General features: G+C 44.3%; 1 protein-coding gene across 1 annotated transcript; it reads left to right on the forward strand.

The window, feature by feature from the left end:
* The first annotated feature begins 11,208 nt into the window (after window positions 1–11,208).
* Window positions 11,209–13,461, forward strand: LOC124672232. The gene is made up of 2 exons (XM_047208497.1): window positions 11,209–11,703; window positions 13,225–13,461. The coding sequence occupies exons 1-2, from the start codon at window positions 11,209–11,211 to the stop codon at window positions 13,459–13,461; spliced, it is 732 nt and encodes a 243-aa protein (XP_047064453.1).
* Window positions 13,462–21,754: the final 8,293 nt, after the last annotated feature.

A 21,754-nucleotide genomic window follows, 5' to 3' on the forward strand; every position in this document is an offset into this window, starting at 1 on the left:
TCCGGAACACTTGTCATATGATGATCAACTTCGAAGTAAGAACCTCAAGGTTATTGGTATTTGACCAACAAACCTAGAAGTTAATGATGTTGAAGTATTTTTCTGAATAATGAGGAAAGCTAAAAGAGAAACTACAAAAAGATTATTGGCAGAAAGAAAGAAAAGACTAGAAAGTCTAGCTCATGTGTATATAAATGATATACATGTTATGAATGTATTCCTTGTTTGGTCACACAATGAAATTCTTGGGTATTAGTACCATATTGGTTGGTATGAAGTGTCATACAAAACAACGCAATACAAGAATACAATGGCCTAAGTGACTGATAAGGAATATGGTAATAATGCACGTCTGGAACATAATAAAGTGTTGTTATGTTTATCGTTGGCATTCTACCTAGCCCTTAGAATTTATAATAAAGAACTTAATAATTGTTATTTTGCTCTGGTCAAATCAAAACAATGAGTTGTTCAAATTATGACATTACTCCATGTACGATGGATAAGTTATTATAAATCTTAATGGTGAAACACACACACATAATACTGACGCTAAAAGGCAAATGATTTGAATTCCACTTATTTGTGGAACCGCCATTTAGGTCATGATAGAAAGGAACACATGAAGGAACTCCATGCAAATGGATTTTTGGAGTCATTTGATTTTTGAATCGTTTGGCGCTTGCAAATCTTTTCTAAAGAGAATGACTAAAATACCGTTCATAGGCCAAGAGTTGAACGGGCAACTAACTTAGTGGAAACATACATGCTGATGTATGTGGTTCACTGGGCATAGTTGTATGCGGGAGATTCTTCTACTTCATGAAAATTTCCAACAATGAATTGAGTATATATATGTGTATATATTCGATAAGGAAGAAGTTTGAAACATTTGAATAGATTCAAATAAATTTCAGCATGAAGTGGAAATCATCGTAATAGAAAAATCAAATATCTATGATTGGATCATGGTGGAAATATTTGAATTACGAGTTTTTAGTGAACATCTAAGAGAGTTATGAAATTGTTCTACAACTCACATTTCTTGGAGTATCATAATGATGATGTTTTTAGTATCCGAGAGATGTATCCAAACCTTGTTGGATTAATGATGAGATAAAATATTATGACGCCATTATATTTTTGTGGATTATGCTTTAGTGACTACCGCTTTTACATTGAATAGAGCATCATCATGATCCGTTGAAATGACACCATACGAGTTATGGCATGGGTATGAACCCTGATAGTTTTTTCTTAAATTTTGGTATGCATAGCATAAGTAAATAAGTTTACAACCAAAATCGGATAAATGTCTTTGTTGGTTATCCCAGAGATTTGATTGGGAATTCTTCTCACAAGACAAAGACAAAAGTGTTTGTCAATGTTTCTTATTTCCGAGAAATTGTTTCTAGCGAAGTATTTGAGTGGGAGGACAATAGAACTTGATAAGGTTTATGAACCTGAGCATAATGATCAGAGTAGCGCAGCATCGGAATTGGTTCCGGAAGCGGCCACGACGATCATGGCTCTCATGACTACAAAATGTTTTAGCCATGGAGATCGAAGTACATATTGAACCTTGTAGGTATGGTTTACTTTGTGATCTAATAAATGATTTGTGGACAAAGGATTGATTTTGAACAATGATAAACCAACTACAAACAAAGAAGTTATGATGAGCCCTGACTCCGTTAAAATGGCTATACGCCATGAAATCCAAGATAGATAAATACTTTTTGAAAGTAAATGGATCTATAGAATTGATGGATTTGGATGAAATATCCTTGAAGAAGCTCGACTTGTTGAAAAGTTGTTTACGACAAAGTTCAAAGAGTTGACTACGATAAGATTAGATCTTCCGTAGCAATGCTTATAGTCTATGAGGATTATTCTAGTAATCGCTACTTATTTCTTTTATGAGATATGCTAGTAGGATGGCAAAATACATTACTTAACAGAAGTGTGTAGTAAAGGTGTATACAAGATACAACCAAGAGTTTTTGCTGGTCCGTGGAATACTAGATAGGTATACGAACTTCAATTGGATGAAGTGAGTATCGCGGAGTTGGAATCTTCACCAGATGAAATAGTCAAAGAGTTTTTGATTTCATCGTAGACAATGAAGAGGCTTGCATTTGCAAGAAATTAAGTGGGAGCGCTGAGACATATTTATAATACTTTATGTAGATGACATATAGTTGGTTATAAATGATGTAATTATATACTTGATTAAAAAGATTTCATTGAGAAATTAACTTCAATGAAAGGATATGGACTGAAACAAATTTAGTGTCAAGATCTATGAAGATAGATTGAAACACATAATAAAGTTTAAGTCAAAGTACATAGAATGGATATTAAAGTAGTTCAATATAGAAATATTAAGAAAATGTTCTTGTCATGTGAAAGTTTAACAAGACTTGAGTGTGTCTGACACTCAATGAGTAAAAACACATGAGTGATTATAGATCACGAATAAAATGTACGCAATCAGATGTCCTGTGCTCTAAAAATGTTATGAGCATGTACCAGAATGATTCATATGATAATCATTGAAAAACAGTAAGAATATTCTTGAGTACTTAAGAAGAACCAATGATATATATATATTTTTGTATGGAAAAATGACAAACAAATCGCTGTAAGTTGTTGCACCGATATTAGTTTGGTCACATATAAAAATGAATTTCAAATCTCAATTAGGCTAAGTGTTGATTAAAAGGTAGCACAATGAGCTAAAAAGTTGTCTATGCTAGATTTAGAAGAGTTCTAAAATATTGTGACGGATTCTACAAACAAAGGCAGAGTATGTCATTGTTTTGACAATGACTGAGGATGTTAAGTTAAGAGGTTCTTTGAGAACCTGGTGTAGTTCCGATAGTGTCAGAACTTTGAAGCTATATTGTGTATGACAATATTAGTGACATATTTCAGACCGCGGAATTAAGGTTCCACCAGAAGACCAAACATATTTAATGCCGACTCATTTGGAAAATGAGTGATGCATTAAGACGCAAATGAATTGCAAAATACATAAGTTTCTGAGCGTGTCAGATCCGTTGACTAAAACCTCTCCCGTGAGCATACATGATAAAGCACCAGGAAGGCCAAGGTGTTATATCTTTACAAATGTAAACTAGATTATTGACTCTAGTGCAAGTGGGAGACTATTGGAGATATGCCCAAGAGGCAATAATAAAATGGTTATTATAATATATCTTTGTGTTTATGATAGTGTTTACATACCATTCTATAATTGTATTAACCGAAACATTGATACATGTGTGATATGTAAACAACAAAGAGTCCCTAGTATGCCTCTTAACTAGCTTGTTGATTAATAGATGATTAGTTTCATAATCATGAACATTGGATGTTATTAATAACAAGGTTATATCATTATATGAATGATGTAATGGACACACCCAATTAAGCGTAGCATAAGATCACGTCATTAAAGTTATTTGCTATAAGCTTTCGATACATAGTTACCTAGTCCTTATGACCATGAGATCATGTAAATCACTTATACCGGAAAGGTACTTTGATTACATCAAACGCCACTGCGTAAATGGGTGGTTATAAAGGTGGGATTAAGTATTCGGAAAGTATGAGTTGAGGCATATGGATCAACAGTGGGATTTGTCCATCCCGATGACGGATAGATATACTCTGGGCCCTCTCGGTGGAATGTCGTCTAATGTCTTGCAAGCATATCTCCCTGGGATCTTCTGTGGCAGCTGACGCTGGGGGGGGGGGGTGGGGGGCTGGTGGGGCTGAAGAAGAAGATTTGGCAAATTTAAATGATTCCGAAGATTCTGAAAATAATTCACCGCCTCCGCCTCCATCTCCTGTTCAGCAGCCTGGTCATGATGTTGGAGTTCGTACACGTCTTCAGAAAGGTATTCGAAATCCGAAGAAATATACTGATGGTACCGTTAGATATGGCATGTTCTCTTCTACAGGTGAACCTAGTACACTTGTGGAGGCCCAAAGTGATCCTAAGTGGCTTTAAGCAATGCAAGAAGAGTATGATGCATTGATTGAAAACAAGACGTGTCATCTTGTTCCTCCCAGCAGCAATAGAAATTTAATTGACTGTAAGTGGGTATATCGTATTAAAAGGAAAGCAGATGGTTCCATTGACAGATACAAAGCAAGGCTGGTTGCAAAAGGTTTCAAACAAAGGTATGTCATTGATTATGAGGATACTTTTAGCCCAGTGGTTAAAATTGCTACTATCAGAATTGTCTTGTCTATTTCCGTCTCTCGTGGATGGAGCTTACGGCAGCTAGATGTCAAGAACGCGTTTTACATGGTGTTCTGGAAGAGGAGGTATATATGAAACAAACCCCTGGTTTTGAGAACTCTCACGTTCCGCATTATATTTGTAAATTTGACAAAGCTCTTTATGGATTAAAACAAGCACCTCGAGCATGGTACTCTAGGCTGAGTTCTAAATTGAGTGATCTTGGTTTTGTTCCATCAAAGGCTGATACATCATTGTTCCTTTATGACAGAGCTGGCATCACTATTTATGTGCTGATATATGTTGATGATATTATAGTAACCAGCTCTTCTGATGATGCAATTGATATTCTACTTAAAGGTCTCAATGCAAATTTTGCCATTAAAGATCTAGGTGATCTTCATTATTTTCTTGGTATTGAGGTCAGAAAGGTACGAGATGGATTGATTTTGACTCAAGAGAAATATGCCACAGATTTGATTGCTAAAGTAGGCATGCGTGGTTGCAAGGCCGCGCCTACGCCATTGTCCTCCACAGAACAGTTGTCTCTCACTGATGGTATACCTCTGGGCCCTGATGATAGTACTCAGTATCGTAGTATTGTTGGAGGATTGCAGTATTTGACATTGACACGTCCAGATTTGTCATATTCTGTGAATAAAGTTTGTCAGTTTCTCCATGCTCCTACCACAGAACATTGGTCAGCTGTAAAACGTATTCTCAGATACATTCAGGATACTTCTAAAGTTGGAATTACATTTGTTAGATCTTCTTCTACACTTCTCAGTGCCTTCTCTGATGCAGACTGGGCAGGCTCTATTGATGATAGAAGATCAACTGGAGGTTTTGCGATCAAACTTGGTTTCTTGGAGTGCCAGAAAACAAGCTACTGTGTCTAGATCCAGTACTGAGGCTAAGTATAAAGCCTTAGCAAATGCCACTGCAGAATTAATATGGGTTGAAGCTCTTCTTGGTGAACTTGGTGTGAAGTTAAAAGAAAAGCCATGTCTTTGGTGTGACAATCTAGGTTCTACCTACTTGTCTGCAAATCCAGTGTTTCATGCCAGAACCAAACACATTGAAATTGATTTTCACTTCGTTAGAGAGAGACGCTGAAAATTTGTTAGACATCAAGTTCATCTCAAGCAAAGATCAAGTTGCAGATGGCTTCACAAAGGCACTTCCAGTAAAACAGTTAAATGAGTTCAAACGTAATCTAAACCTTTCAGAAGGTTTAGATTAAAAGGGAGTGTTAGAGTCGGTTGTAATAGTTTTGGACTAGTGTCCGTGTCAAACTCTAGATCAATAGTCGAATCGGGTTTATACTTGTTGTGCCCGACCGATTCTCCTCTGTATCGGTCCTTGAGCTCCTATATATGTAACACGCAAAACGGTGAGACCAACCACCGATTACAGCCAAAACAATTGATAAATCTCACTGCTCCCACGCTGTAACTAGTTCTCTCGGATACAAGAGCCTCTGCCTGTGAGCAGCATCTATATTATGTTGTTCACCAAGTTTGGGTACTTGTCTCTACTCTCTTGGTAGCATAGGATCTGTCAAACTGGTATAAGAAAAAGTGAGATCCCAGATACAAAGGTGCATCTCGGAGCTCATCTGTGAGGTATCCATGAGGGCACCGTGGAAGGTGATGAGTAGTCATGAACCAGTGCTGTGAAATTACACGCTTACAGCTTATCCGCACCTGTTCTGTGTCATAGTAGCACTGTTGATTCTGAGGTGAAACAATCAAACAAGTTGTTAGATAAAAAGACAGTTAGAACTCATCTGTTTTACACAAACAACACAGAATAAGCTGATTTATGACTTCCCACTTTTCCATGTATGACAAACCTATTGCAAAAAATATTTATAAAGTAAACCCACATATTGTTTCAACGCACTCAAATGAAGACTTTATTTTCAGTAATTACAAATTTACAGTACACGCTGGGTAACTTTCCAGGACCTAAGAACAAGTACCCAACGTTATGGTAAATACTACATATCGTCGTCCGATGGGAAGCTAATCGTCGGACCAATCGGACGCCGTCCATCTTGCCTCAAACGAACGGCCCTACATCGGCTTTGCTTTTCACGACAGTTTCTCCCATTAACCACGCGACCTTTATCCCGATTTTTTTCTGGGACGGTTACAATCGTCCATGCCGCCTCCCCTAGCTAGATCGACCTGCTCCTCGTCGCCATTAATCTCCTGCTCCAGCATACCGGAGCGCACCACCAGGCTCATCTCCCCTGCGCTGCCTGCACCTCAACTTGCCGTGGTTCCTCCAGCACTCCAGGAGATGCATCTCCTGCTGTCCCGCTTCGGAGTGTCCTCGCCGCAGTAGACGGCCGATGTGTCCATCACCTCAGTGTTTGCTTCGCCGGGACCAGAAGGCTATTTCCCTCAACTGCTTAGCCTGCGCTGTTCTACAATAGTAAGTACTTCCGATTTGATTCTTCTCTTTGCTTTCTCCTCAAATCTATGTTCTAGTTCATCCCTTTTTGCGTCTATTTTGTTGTGCCCAGACCTAGATATAAAAGGTTAAATTTATATGCTTCCAGCATAATGGTTTATGTGAGATAGCACGAAATGTCTACTCATAGCATCCATTCTTCATATGTATTTGTGTTTCCAATTTAAACATTGTCTCATTCTTCCAATATTTTCCATGCTTCATATGCCAACGATGCATGTCCCAACCTCAAGCTTGCTGATTTCATGTTTCAAATTCATCTGCTTTTCACTCAGCATGAGTTTTGTTGAGATGGCATGAAATGTTTGCTTCATAGTTGATACACCAGCAATGCTTCCTGACTTCCTATATATCTTATATTTGTTTCCTTCATACCAATAAGTTTGTGGCAATGGAAACATGCTTCTACAGCTTGCGTGTTTTTTTCAAATTAAGTATTGATTTCTTGTTTGTGCATACTTTTAGTTGATGATTGAGCCCACAAAACCCCTAACATGTTGGAAGTTGGTCTGTACATCACAGGTTTCTACAATTAAAATCAATGCTTCCGATATGTCTCATCTATGTTCGGTTCGCGACAAATTACTGCTTCACAGCATGAACGCTTCTACATCTCATGCATGGGCTTCTTAGTACTGATGTATGCTTCCTATAATCATATTTAAACAATCATGCATCCTATATTTCTCGTTTCTGTTGTAAAGGATCCATGCCATTGATCGTTTGAATTATTTTCTTCGTTTTGCAGTACCTCTTCATGTTGGGGAATTAGCTTTTATTTATAGTATTAACGCATATATATTAAGTAGTTCATGCCAATTAAATATGCTATGCATTTATCTTTATTTTTGTTCCTCGTCCTTAACATGTGGGACTCCCTCCGTCGCTATCTATAACTATATATGCTTCAGTGCTTCCTAACTATATGCTCCCATTGTTGTATGTAGTAAGTCTATGCTTTCGTGCGTCCTAACAAAACTGACAAAACTGAGACGGCAGGATTGTCAAAACATTTTCTAGTGTATGCAATTCAATGCTTCCATCGTACTTCATTATTGCTTCAAACTTGCCAAATTATTTGCTTCGTCCATCCACCATTTATCCCACAGTCATCCACTTAGCATACCTTGCTTCTATGCTTCTGATCAATATTAATATTTCGTCAAATGGAATAATGTTTTGCTTCAAGCTATTTGAGGTTTTTTGGCTGTTTTTTTGTGCTTACGTATGCACTTGGCTTGTTGCAGTACCAAGAGCACATATCGTGGTTCTCCTCGGGGGCAAAGGAGATGGTCTATGACCCTATTGATGACACCCACGATGAGCATGTTGTGGTCATTGTCATGTTGAGGTTATGCTGGTAAACATCGCATGTTTGAAGCATTAGACCAAAAAAAAATTTAGCCGCTGATGGAAGCATATAGGCATGCTACAACACGACGGTAAAGTTGTTTCGTTGTGTCTGTGATGGAGACAGAGACTTGTTAGCTACATTGTCATAGGCCCTTCAAAAAGTAGGAAGCAACTAACGATTGCTTTGAAGCATGGATGGGATTTCATTTTCAAACCAATGAGCTTATTTGTATTTCTCGGGATCATATCCCTAATTACTTTGAAGCTTCTGTACCCATGATAATGGTTATTGTTTATGCAAAGTGGTTTGTATTTTGTTAGAAGATATTATAGTCCATGGATGTTTTGGAAGGAAAAAAATCATTTTACATGAATGCAAATCTATTAAATCGAAGCAAGCTTAATTCACCATGGAAGCAAACAAATCGGTAGTTGGAAGCATGAATTTGCTTCAACGAAAACCAAATACTACGTACACTAGAAAAGATTACTGTCATGGCAAGCAAATTCTAGTCGCATTGCCAGCGCGTTATAGTAATAAGAGTAGAAACAAGTTTAATTTGAACGGAAGCAAAGTCTGCCCTTCCTAATTCCTAAGGAAGCTCGAGACACTAATTTTGCCAGATTAATTTTTTACCTTAAAATTCGTAAATGGTATCCTACTCCAAAACGAAGGTAAATGGACTCAACATAAGGAGTTATTCTCACCTAATTATTGTTATAAGGACCGGCGTGATTTAGGGAAGCAGACAAGCAATTACGGAAACACGTCAGAATTTGTGTCAATCCCAACTACTACCAGGGCTCCTCCCAGACGCTCCAGATTAACCAAATCGTAGAGCGAGCAAGCAGTCCGATGGGAAGCAGATATCGGGCTCCGATTCCTAGCGCTGCCCCAACGTTATACCGCTTCAGTAAGTAAAAAAGAATAACCACACGTATATTACCATAAGCCTTGGCATCTGAAGTTACATTACATGCATAAATTAAAACACCCATGTGGGTGTGTCCCTACCTGTAACTAGAATCTTACAGTGTGACTAGAGTGTAGTTAGGACGTATGTGGAACATCACTGGATGGCATCTGAGTTAAATTAGGATGATTTGTGTGGGTTCAACCATCAGCCGACCAGCCTATCATTTGTGGTGAGAAACAGATCACAATTCGTAAACATTTTTGTTGGAGCCTGGAATTCTGGAAAGGAGGGTGAAGTGTCAACTATTCCTCTTCCACCACTAAAAGAAACTGCATGGCGTCCGCACTCGCGCAGATGATCTTGCCATCCTAGTTCCTGCATTGCTGGAGACATGGCTAGCTAGCTGCCACTCCTACACCATGCAAATACATAAAAAAAGCAGAAACTTATCGTGTAGATTAGTGTTGTCTGTTGGTTCAGCTATTTATTTTTATCTTCTTTTGTTGTATATAGAGAGAAGTAATAGCCAGGTAGCAAGTGCACCATCACGAAAACTTTGGCTTACCTTCCGTTCCTAGACAAAAACCAACAACAAAGTACCAAGTCTTCCGTTGCAATGCTTGATGGTTTTAAGACGCTTGGAGGTGTACGACAACATCGAGAAGATGACATGCTTGATAAACCCTTGGAGAATTGAGATTGTCATCAATATAGTAATTGGGCCTCTCTTCTGAATACCGTTGAGATGATGCACTAGCTCTGATCCCCAAGAACCGATTTTCTGATCATGAAATCAAATTTTGTAAGTAGAGAGATAATGTACAGAAAAACACTACGTTGAGAAGCAAAACTATTGATCTACTCCATACAGACCTGAGAAAGTGTTTAAATAGTCAGTCACGAGCTATGTAAATTTCAGTCCTTTTCTTTGGAACAAAATAATTTACTCAGAAATCAGAATACGCCCATTATCATCCGTTATGGAAGCATAATTTACTCAGAAATCAGAATACGTCCATTATCATCCGTTATGGAAGCAATTGGTATGGTGTGTTCAAGTTTTCTTTTGTAACACTATGCTGAAGCAATTGGTATGGTCATGTCATGTTAATAATTTATTTATGTTGGTAAAAATATTAAAGAAAGAAGCAGAAGCCATCCCACATGCACCTCACCTCAGACCTTCATAACTAATAGCATGCCACCTCACATTTTATTTACTTATACTTTGTGAGGGAGATCATAATAAGCAGTACTTGACAACTAATGGTTACCGATCAACCAGAAACTCACATAGCACGGACACTACTCGGTTAATTCTCCATTGAAGAAGTGTTGAAGCATGCACACATGACATTCCCTAGAAAAGTAAAATGTGATGCACCAACAGAGAATTGCATCATCCTGATATTGCAACAATATCCTCATTCCTGAATGGCAGAAACATGCCAGCCTTGCTCACGAGATAAACACATCATGTTGCATTGGAATCTCCTCAAGGTAAGACACTAAGGTCACCAAACTGCTCTGTCAGCCAGCAATAAGGAACTAGCTCTCTTCACTAATTGTTTTGTTGCACGCTCACTGGTCTCATGATCTAGATCTGCCATTACCTGGAGCATGACAATATGAAAGGCGTAGCTTATAGATCCCCGTGCAGGTGTGCATCAATAGAGAATTGCATCATACTGAGATCGCAACAATCATATAATAATTGCACTAGCTTAAACATGCCAGTGATGCTCAACAGATCAACCCAGCGTATTGCGCTGGAGCCTCAAGGAGAACTCCAACTGCTCATTCTCTTATCATTTCGATGCATGCTCAATGGTCTCACGATCTGGATCTGGCATTAAGCTATAGCTTGTGTGGATGAGTTTGCCTCCAATAACTGAGACGTGAAAGGTTGGCCATAAGCTCAACAAGAAACTTGAGTTAGGCTGTTAGAGATGCTTCTCACGCTGATCAAACATATATAGAAACCACAGCTTGTCTAGGAGATAGGTGGCATTTGCACAGCAGCACAATACTTCATCCTCGACAATATTCTTCCTGCCTATAGGGTCAGGCGTGAACTGGCTTCATCTTCATTCTGTTATATAAAGGGGTAAGCCATACCGGGTCAGCACCATCACAACACAGCACAGCTCCTCATCTCTTCCATTTTCCAGATAAAAAGAAAGCTCTTCAGCTTCATTTCACGACATGGCTTGCCATCTCAGATCCTCGAGCGTGCCTGCCAGTCCCTGCTACAATGAGACAACCAACATTGAAGAGCAGCTGCAGATCCTGAAGGCAACCGTCTCTTCACCTTTTGTGGCCATTGAAACAATCCTAGATGGCTTCAAGAGGATTGGAGATGTGTACAGAAACATTGATGAGATCATGTGCTTGCCAAGCAGCCAAGTTAGCCTTTCCAAGCAACAGCAAAGGAAAGCAGTGGAGGTGGAGCTCGCACACTCTCTTGTAGTGATCGACCTCTGCAACGCCATGCAAGATAGCTTTTCTGACATTAAGACAAGTACACAAGAGATGCAATTGGCTCTCAAGAGAGGAGATGACGCAGCTGTTCATGCCAAGATCCAGTCCTACATCCGTGTGACGAAGAAGGCAACAAAACAATCGAAGAAGATAAGCAAGAAGTCTGATCAAACTGAAGACAGCTGCGGGGTGGTCCAGTTGTTGGCTGAAGCAAGAGAGGCTGCTACCTCAAGTAGCCTCTCGGTCGCTCCCGCGAGCGACGCGAGGGCTCCCCCGGCGGCGCCCCTCCTCGACCCCCCTCCTCTCCTCCCCCTCCCCTCACCGCCGCCAGAGGGCGTCGCCGGGCAAAGCCCGCGCGGCGGCGGCGGCGGCGGGGCTCTCTACCTCCTCGCGCGGCGGCCGGGGCGCGGGACCGGGCGGCTGGTGAGGGCGGCGCGCTGGGCGACGGGCGCGGTGGCGTGGAGCTTCGGCCTCGGCGTGGTGACGACGCGATCTCGGCGCGCTCGTGGCGGCGGCGGCTCCCTGGAGCGGCTCCGGCGGCGGGCGGCGGGCGGCGCGGGCTCTACCCTGACGGACGGAGGAAGAAGGTGGCGGCGCGTGTGGCGTCCGACGCGGCGAGCAGCTCGGCCGGCGGCAGCGGCGCCCGTCCGGCCCGGTTCGGTGGAGCCTGGCGAGATGGTGTTGGTGCCAGATCTGGCCGCATCGAGTTCGGGCCGGGGCAGGGGCCCCGGGCACCTCTCGAGCCCATCCTCGCCCCAGATCTGCGGGCGCCAGGGCCATGGGGGCTGCTGGTTGCCATTCTGGAAGAGGCTTTCCCCCCCGGCGGTGCAAGGGTGCGGTGGCCGGCCGGCTCCTTGGTCGGCGCCCGGTGTCCTCACGGCAAAGTTACCGTCTTTCTTCAGTGCGGCAGTGTGCAGGGTCGGGAGCCGGGGCGGCGGCCCTGGAAGGTGGGAACCTTGTGGGTTGGCGGGCGAGCCCGAGGTTCTGGTGCTGGCTGGGGCCATGGACATGGGGATGTCATGGTTCTTAGCGAGTTGCGTTTTGTGGGGGCGTGGTGGCTGTCACCTCGGTGGTGGCCCTCGCCATGTCTGGGTGGTGGAGAGGTGATGCCGAGAGGAAACTCTCGCCCTGGCTCTTCCAGGGCCACGACGGCGGCGTCCACGGACGTCGTCTCCTTCTTGAAGGCGTCGTTGTGGCTTCTCCCTGCCCCCTTTCGTTCTCCGGGTGAAAACCCAAGATCCCCGGATCGGGCGGTGGCGGCACTCCGGTGTCGTGCTCTTCTTGAAGACACCGTCTTGGAGCCCACATCACAAGACTCTCCGACGGTCGTGTCAGAGATGACTCTTCGGCGATCTTCGGCAAGGCTTGCTCCGTGCCCTCCCCTTGTCGAGCTTCCTTGGCGCTGCAGTTCGGTTTGTGAGCATCTTGGCTCGGCCCCCGGGGGTGGTCGGCTTCCGGCGGTGTTTTTCTGCGACGGAGGAGGTCTGTTGAGGCGCGCGTGAAAATGGCTCGCTCTCAAGTGAGCTCCGGCCCGACACTGTAGACTCCACCTCTCCTCCGAGTCCTCGCAGGCGCGTTGGCTGAGCTTGTTGGTGGCGCTTTCGTCTGTAGCTTCTTTGGTAGTTCGTGTGGGTGTGTGGTATCGTTCTGTAAGCTGGGTTCAGCTCCTTGTATCAATCTCGCCGTTCGTGGCTTTGTTAATTCAAAGTTGGGCACTTGAGTGCCTTTTATCTAAAAAAGGCTGCTACCTCAATGCTCGAGTCATCCTTGCAGCTTCTGACAAAGCAAGGTGTGATGCCAAGTTCTACCAAGTGGTCTTTTGTCTCCAAGACATTCCAGAAGAAAAGAGGCGCATTCGAGGAGGAACACTTACGAGCACTGGAGTTGGACATTGGTGATCTTCAGAGCGGAGTCGAGATTTTGTTCAGGAGATTGATCCAGAGCAGAGTTTCTCTTCTGAATACTCTGAGCTTTTAGATAGATAAAACACCAACTCTGATCCCATGTGATTGGCATCCGCTTTTTAGAGGATTCGTTGATCACCACAACAATTTTCCAATGTGTAAATTAGAGGAATTGTACAGAAGATGAGTCAAGTGAGAAAGCATAACAAATTATTGGTCCATTTTATGGTGTCGACTTCACATTTCCTACATGATGTGGTACATTATCCAAGTCTGGAGCAGTTAGTTTCGATTAACTTCCCAGGAAAAGAAAAATGTACTAGGAAGAACAGAAGATACTGACCGTTGTTAACTGTCATAGAAGCACACATATTATTCAAGCTAAGCTGTGCACAGCTTTACTATGAGATGCCATGTTTTCGAGATGTCTTGTGTTGGCTCAACAATGAGCAACATATCCTATTGAGATGCCATGTGTTGGCTCAAAAATGAGCAAATGATCTTTGCACGATGGATCTGGCGCTCCATAGAAAAAAACAAGACAGCTCCAAACCACAAGGTTGAGCACTCAAGTAGCATAAAATGTAAGGAATACAATGCATACCGAAACTATTGTGCGATAATTAGATGACACGCATACCACCAATAATTAAATCGTCGGTTAGGGATCCATTACAATATATATAGAGCGTGTGATTATGCCAAGTCAACCAGTAGAGATACGCTGTTGATTCTTGTTGCCGGTAGATGGACATGATAATGTTGTTAAGCTTCATGCACTAGCCACTTAAACCAAAAGTCCGAACTGATGGAAAAGGCTAGGAAATCTACTTTATACACGTCAACACCCCCTCTCACGTGTGACGGGAAGACGAGAAGACAAGTCAACACGTGTAGAGATGCAAAGAGGCAGCGGAAGGCCGGATACACACGGCAGGAAAGAGGCAGCGGGAGGCTGTTAAGTTCATGCACTAGGCACTTGAACCAAAAGTCTGAACTGATGGAAAAGGGCTAGGCAATCTACTTGTACACGGGGACCACATGGCAGGAGGCTACGAGAAGGGGGAGATAATTTTTAGAATAAATTGTGAAAGTCAGGATTTGAACACGAGACCTGGGGCTCTGATACCATGTTAAGCTTCATGCACTAGCCACTTGAACCAAAAGTCCGAACTGATGGAAAGGGCTAGGCAATCTACTTTATACACGTCAACAAATGTGACAGCAAGTTCGGAGGGTCGCTACGGCACTAGAAAACTGAATACACATGATTGATGACAGATTTCATGTGCTGCTGCCAGAACTAAAATCTTGAGAGACATCATTTCAGAAATGAGATGGCAGAATTCTGTCTATCCACAATCCAAGTGATGCTGTCCCATATCTTTTGTATAAATAGGTGTCATCAGAAAGCTCGAAACATCAAAACCACATTACGTCTCTCATTCTCAGCATCTCAAACTCAAGAGTCAATACAAAGAGAAGATTTTGAGCAACAGATATGGCTAGCCATCTAAGATCAGTTAGCTTGCCCTCTAGGCCTCACCGCGAAGTTGAAGAGGAGCTGTGCAGCCTAGAGGCATACATCTCTTCACCCTCCTTGGCCATCGAGACAATCTCTGATTGTTTGTCAAGGCTTGGAGACATGTACGACTCTATCGACGAGATCATGTGCCTGCCCAGCAACCAAGTTTGCTCCTCCCAGCAAAGGAAGATGTTGGATGGAGAAATGGAATGCTCCCTTGAGCTCTTGGATCTCTGCAATGCAGTGCACACAGAGTTCGCTGAGTTGAAGAACATCATCCAAGACCTGCAAATGGCTATCCAAAAAGGAGACGATGAAGCCGTTCAAGTTGGGGTCCAGTCTTACTCTCGTTTATTGAAGAAGGCGAAGAAGCATTTTAAGAAGACAGTGAAGAAGGTTACTTCTTCCAAGGAAGATCGCAGGATGGTCAGTGTTAGGGTAATATGTTTGTCGTATTACCAGGGGGCCAAAGGCCACAATATATAGTACATGTACAAATGCAAATATGCAGGAAGCTCCCTAACGTATGGGGAAACTACAATATACAGATATATACTCTAACACCCCCCTCAAACTCATGGTGGATCCACAACACTGAGTTTGGAGAGTAAGAAGTCATGCTGCGCTCGAGTTTGTGCCTTTGTAAAGAAATCCGCCAACTGCAAATCTGAAGGCACATAATGAATCGCAACAACCTCATCCTGCACCTGAGCACGTGTATAAAAAGCATCAACACCAATATGCTTGGTCAGCTCATGCTTGACCGGATCACGTGCAATACTGATAGCACCTGTACTGTCAGAAAAAAGTGGAGTGGGTGTCGTAACATAGACCCCAAAATCACCTCAGCAATCAACAAAGCCATAGCCCGCAGCTCAGCCTCAACACTCAAACGGGAAACCACTACCTGTTTCTTCGTCTTCCAAGCAACTAGCGAACCACCAAGAAACACACAGTAAGCAGAAAGTGAATGACGATCCGTAGGATCACTCGCCCACGTAGCATCCGAGTAGCACTGGAGTTGAAGAGAGCTAGAACTAGGAAAGAAAATGCGACGAGTGATCGTACCACGAAGGTAACGAAGAACACGGAGGAGATGACTGTAGTGAACGGTGGTAGGAGCTGAGACAAACTAACTCAGAATATGAACAGGATAAGAAATATCAGGACGAGTGACAGCAAGATAAACAAGACTCCCAACAAGATGGCGATAACGTGTGGGATCAGGAGGAGGATCACCATCAGTAGGACGAAGCTTAACATTAAGCTCCATAGGAGTATTAACCGTGCGCTCATCCCCAAGAGCAGCACGAGAAAGAAAATCCTGAATGTACTTTTCCTGAGAGATAGAAAAGCCATCAGAAGTGGAGGAAACCTCAATCCCAAGAAAATAGTGAAGAGGACCAAGATCAGTCATAAGAAACTGATCACGAAGACGAGCCTTGACAAAGGCAATATACTCAGGATCATCACCAGTAATGATCATATCATCAACATAGAGAAGGAGAAGGGTGCGTCCACGAGGAGAAGTGTGAACGAAAAATGCTGGATCATGAAAACTAGGAGAGAAATCAGCAGCAGTCACCACAGAGGCAAAACGCTCAAACCAGGCACGTGGGGCCTGTTTCAGGCTATAAAGAGAGCGTCGAAGACGACAAACCATCCCATCGGGAACAGAATACCCAGGAGGAGGCTGCATGTAAACCTCCTCACTCAACTCGTCATTAAGAAAAGCGTTCTGAATATCAAGTTGGGACACAGACCAGCGTCGAACAGAAGCAACAACAAGAAGAGTACGCACAGTGGTCATATGAGCCACAAGGGCAAAATTCTCATCATAGTCACGGCCGTGCTCCTGCTGAAAGCCACGAGCCACAAGACGCGCTTTATAGCGCTCAAGAGATCCATCAGAACGGGTCTTAATTTTATAGACCCACTTACACGTGATGGGACGAACACCAGAAGGGGGAGAAACAAGATCCCAGGTGCCAGTGCGCTCAAGCGCAGCGATCTCCTCCGCCATGGCAAACAGCCATTCAGGATGACGCTTGGCATCCCGATACGAAGTCGGCTCGGAGACGATAGAGAGACCATACTGACTAGGAGAGTAACGTTCTGGAGCACGACGCTGACGAACAGGCCGTGAAGAGGGAAGCTCATCGGCGGAAGACGACTCATCAGAAGAAGAGGAAGAAGGAACAACAGAGGAAAGGTCCGAAGCCGGAGAACGTGGAGAACTAGGAGAACTAGATGGAGGAGAGGATGGCGCCGAAATCGAAGGGGGCGCATCAGAACTAAGAGGTGGAGGAGAAGGGAGAGCGGGAGGTGCATCAGGAAAAAGAAGAAAAGAGATATCATCCACCGGGTAAGTACTAGAGGTGGGGCGAGGATAGAAGGGACACGTCTCATCAAACGTGACATCACGAGAGATGCGCATCCGACGACCAACGGGGTCCCAACAGCGATAGCCCTTATGCTCATCACTGTATCCGAGAAAAACACACCCACCAGACTGAGCGATCAGTTTGGTGCGTTCGCGAGGAGGGAGAAGAACATAGCAAACGCAACCAAATAAACGAAGAGTCGAGTAGTCTGGAGAGCTACCAGAGAGACGCTCGAGAGGAATGCCACCTTGAAGGGGAACAGAAGGCTGAATGTTAATGAGGTAAGTCGGCGTAGCGACAGCCTCAGCCCAGAAATGCGGCGGAAGAGAGGAATCAATCATCATAGCACGGGTAGTCTCAAGAATATGACGATGCTTACGCTCGGCGACACCATTTTGAGCATGGGCGCCAGGACACGAGAACTGAGCGAGGGTGCCCTGCTTAGCAAGGACACCACGCAGGTGCTGGGAGATATACTCTCCTGCAGAATCAGCACGAAACACACGAATAGGCATGGAATACTGAGTACGAACCATGGCCGTAAAGCGCTGATAAATAGAGAGCACCTCACTACGATAGCGCATAAAAAACAACCAGGTTTACCGTGAAAAATCATCAATAAACAAAATATAGTATCAATGGCCCCCCTTCGAAGGAAAGGGAGCCGGACCCCAAACATCTGAATGAACTAAATCAAAAGGTCGCTGAGATACAGACACACTAGTAGGATAGGGAAGCTGAATCTGTTTACCTAACCTACAACCCTTACATGAATGTAAAGACACATCTCCTGAGACAGGCCCTAGAAGACCACGACGAACTAATGACGATAAACGGGAGCCACAAAGATGACCTAGCCGATGATGCCACTGCTGAAAAGAGCCAGTGACAGAAGCACCAACCGTAGGAGAACTGGGAGATGAAGAGTCAGCAGAAGGAACGTGAAGCCAGTCTAACTCCCATAGCCCCGGGAACTCAAGGCTGCGAGGGCCAGCTCCAACCAGGGTGTGTACGGTGGTCCTGAACAGCACAAGAATCAGCGTCAAGAATGACGCGACAACCAGAATCAGTAAGCTGACTAGCAAAAAAAAAGTTCATCTTAAGACTAGGAACATGAGAAACATCAGGAACAGAGAAAGAGGAAGTAGAAAGGGTGCCTCGACTGGAAACATGAAGAGAGGTACCATCAGCCGTGATAACACGGACATGAGAAATAAGAGAGCGAAGAGCAGAAAGAATAGAAGACGCAGAAGTCATATGAAAAGAAGCTCCAGAATCCAGATACCACGGGGATGACATACCTGACTGTGTAGAAGGTGGTGGTCGCGCGGTGCCATAAGAGCTAGGCAAAAAACCAGCAGTACCCGACGAGGAAGAGCCTGTAGCAGCGAGCAGACCACGAAGACCACGGATAATGTCCTGATCAGACAATGCAACTGGAGAAGATCCTGAAGAATCATCCTGCCTACAAGCAATACTGCTGACGTAAGGTGGGATCCCTCCTCCAGCAGCCAGAGACATCGTGGCCAGACTTGCCACAGTAGGCGCAAGGAGGATGAGAAGGTGTTGTCATACCACGAGGCTGCTGAGGCTGACTCTGGCCCCGGGTCGGAGGAGTAGAGAGTATCAGTGGTACTGGTGACCGCAACGAAGCCGACGGCACAGGAGGACCACGAGCAGACGACGCAGGAGGACCACGAGCAGCAAGTACGGAGGGAACCTCAAGAAGACCAGCACCACGAAGACGAGTCTCCTCAGCACGAAGCTTAGCCAGTACCCCAGAGAGCGGAACACGACCACGGGCAAGCAGCTGGGCACGACGCGGCTCAAACTCCTTGCGGAGCCGCAACAAGAACTCAAATACGCGCTGAAACTCCAGATCCACGCGCACAGTCAGACAACAGGGACATGTGGCACACACAGCTGTACAAAGAGAATCAAGCTGACGCCAAATAGCATCACTCTGAGTATAGAACTCATCAATAGTGGAATCACCCTGCTGAAGAGCATGCTCCTGGCGCACCACAGACAGGTAAAGAGCATCCCCAGACGGCCAGACGGCTGATAGCGCTGACAAAGAAAAGCCCACTGAGCAGTAGCAGTGGGAAGACCCATGAACTCAGCGACGATATCGAGGCGGAACACCGGAAGTGAGAACAGCAGCAGCACGAGCATCCTCATCTATCCACTGAGTGTAGTCAGTCAGATCCAGCCGATACGTCGCAACAACAGTAGAATGCTCCTGGACCTTCCGGTCATAATCAGCCAGAGCAGTATCATCAACACTCTTGGCTGCATCCTTGACCGCCTGAGTAGCATCGGGGGCAAGGGCAACGACCATCGGTGCAGTAGGCGCCGTAGGAGCAACGGGACGTGGCGGACAGGAGACCTCGCCAGAAAGCACACCCCAAAGACGAAGACCGCGGATGTGAACGCGCATGAAGGCAGCGAAATCAGGATAATTCGCGCCATCAAAGATCACCGGGCAGCGAGGAATCGCAACATAGCCCGACGAGGAAGACATTTTTTCTCTCTCTTTTTTATGAATCAAATCAGATCGGGATCACACCCGATCAAAACTTTGCTGCGAGACGAGGCAGCCGGGGCAGAGACGAGGGTGGGTAGCCGGGACAGAGACGAGGGCGGGACGGGCAGCCGGGAGGGCAGCCGGCGGCGGGCGGCGGAGGCGCGTGACGGCGGGAGACGAGCGGCCGGGGCGGAGAGAGCCGGCGGTGGAGAGCAGCCGGCCGGGGAGCGGCGGCCGGAGGGGCGGCGGCCGGAGGAGCAGCGACCGGGAGACGGCGACCGGGACGAGTGGCAACAACGGCCGTACGGACCTAGATGTAACACCCCAACTTTTTGAAACAAATAAAAACAATTTCCAATTAATCAATTTTGAGGGTTAACAAAAACTTTTCTATTTGAAAACCCTTTTCTAGTGTGTGAATGAATGAAATGCTTGTTAATGACATAAATGTGTGTTTTAAGTGTTTCAATTTGTTTCTAAGCCCTAACCATGCAAGTAGGAAACAAAGAGAAACAATTTAGAAATAAAATAAAATAAAAAGAGAAGCACATATAAGCCTATGGCTATAGTTAAAAATGAATGTCTATGCCATGTTTTACTTTTTTAGAGGATTTGAACACATTAATAAACCCTACCTAGTACTCACCCACTCAATTTCGAAGTGAAACAAAAATAAATTAAAATCTTCCATAGAGCTAAATATGAGTATTTGGCCAATTTGCAAAATGGATCCTATGCCCTATCTTTTTTTGGTTAGCAATGCTTGAACACCTCTCTATATCATTATATCATCACACAACACCATTTGCAGCAAAGCAAAAGTCAAACAAATCAAAAGAAAAATGAAAAACCCTAGGGCATATGATAATGGTAAAATCTGCCATTTTTAATATCGTACCCACTTTGATCCATTTTATTAAGAGATTCTTAAACCAAACCCTAACAAATCTTTGCACCTCATCCAAAACCTCATCAAGATGAACATTTTTCGTGTTGACCATGTTGACCAAATCATTGACCACTGCTCACAATAGTCAAGCCAAAATGCCACTTTAACACAAATTCTAGATTCCCCCAAATTATAAAATTTTCACAAATCAATTCCAAATCCCAAACCAATGCCACACATTGCTGCCCAACATCATTTAGAACACATCCATCACGAAAATTGATCAAAATTCATCACACATGAGACCATAGCAAATAATCAAATTAACGCCATAGAGTACAACCACTATTCCAACAACTATTCACACCTCACCCTCTCTCTCTCTTTGAGCTCATCTATAGTACCTTGTACCTCCAACCACCCACCATGACATCACTTAACTTTGACATCATCAACATGAACCAAGATAAGCCAAGTACATGGCCTATGTCACACAAACTTTTGCATAAATCAAATATGACCACCCTAGACCCCTCTCACCATGCACACCATGTCTAATAGATGTCTCTCACTCCCCTAAACACTACCATATCAGAGTTGACCCAAGGCACCCACTTGCACCACCCAATGCCACACCATGCCACTCACATGCTCACCACCATGGCATTACCTACCCTGGACTTTTTCCCTCTCTCTCACCTTGTCACACACCTTGCCCTTGACCCTTTACCACTGCTAGACACGACCATGGGACAAGGAGAGCAAGTGGATGACCACAACACTCATGCCATGTACTTGATCACCAACTCGAGGACATCTCTCTCCCTGCGTGCACACTCCATCCCAGCCTCTCTCCCTGCGCCACCATCCCTCTCTCCTTCCAGAACACCCACTAGACACGACCATTGACCCTCTCCCGCGCCAAGACGCTGTCATGACGTGGGAATGCCGTCGTTGGCCATGTACTAGCATGCCCTCTACACGACACCAGCGACTCCACCACTGTTCACGCGTCCTCCTCTACCCCCTACCTCTCTGCTG

The sequence above is a fragment of the Lolium rigidum genome, chromosome 7 (assembly GCF_022539505.1).
Source record: "Lolium rigidum isolate FL_2022 chromosome 7, APGP_CSIRO_Lrig_0.1, whole genome shotgun sequence".
NCBI lineage: Eukaryota > Viridiplantae > Streptophyta > Magnoliopsida > Poales > Poaceae > Lolium > Lolium rigidum.

Excerpts from the sequence above, each read along its gene's own strand:
- LOC124672232 (XM_047208497.1), top strand. The coding sequence starts at position 11,209 with ATGGCTTGCCATCTCAGATCCTCGAGCGTGCCTGCCAGTCCCTGCTAC. Across the intron at positions 11,704-13,224 it reads TGTTGGCTGAAGCAAGAGAG|GCTGCTACCTCAATGCTCGA; the intron begins GCTGCTACCTCA and ends TATCTAAAAAAG.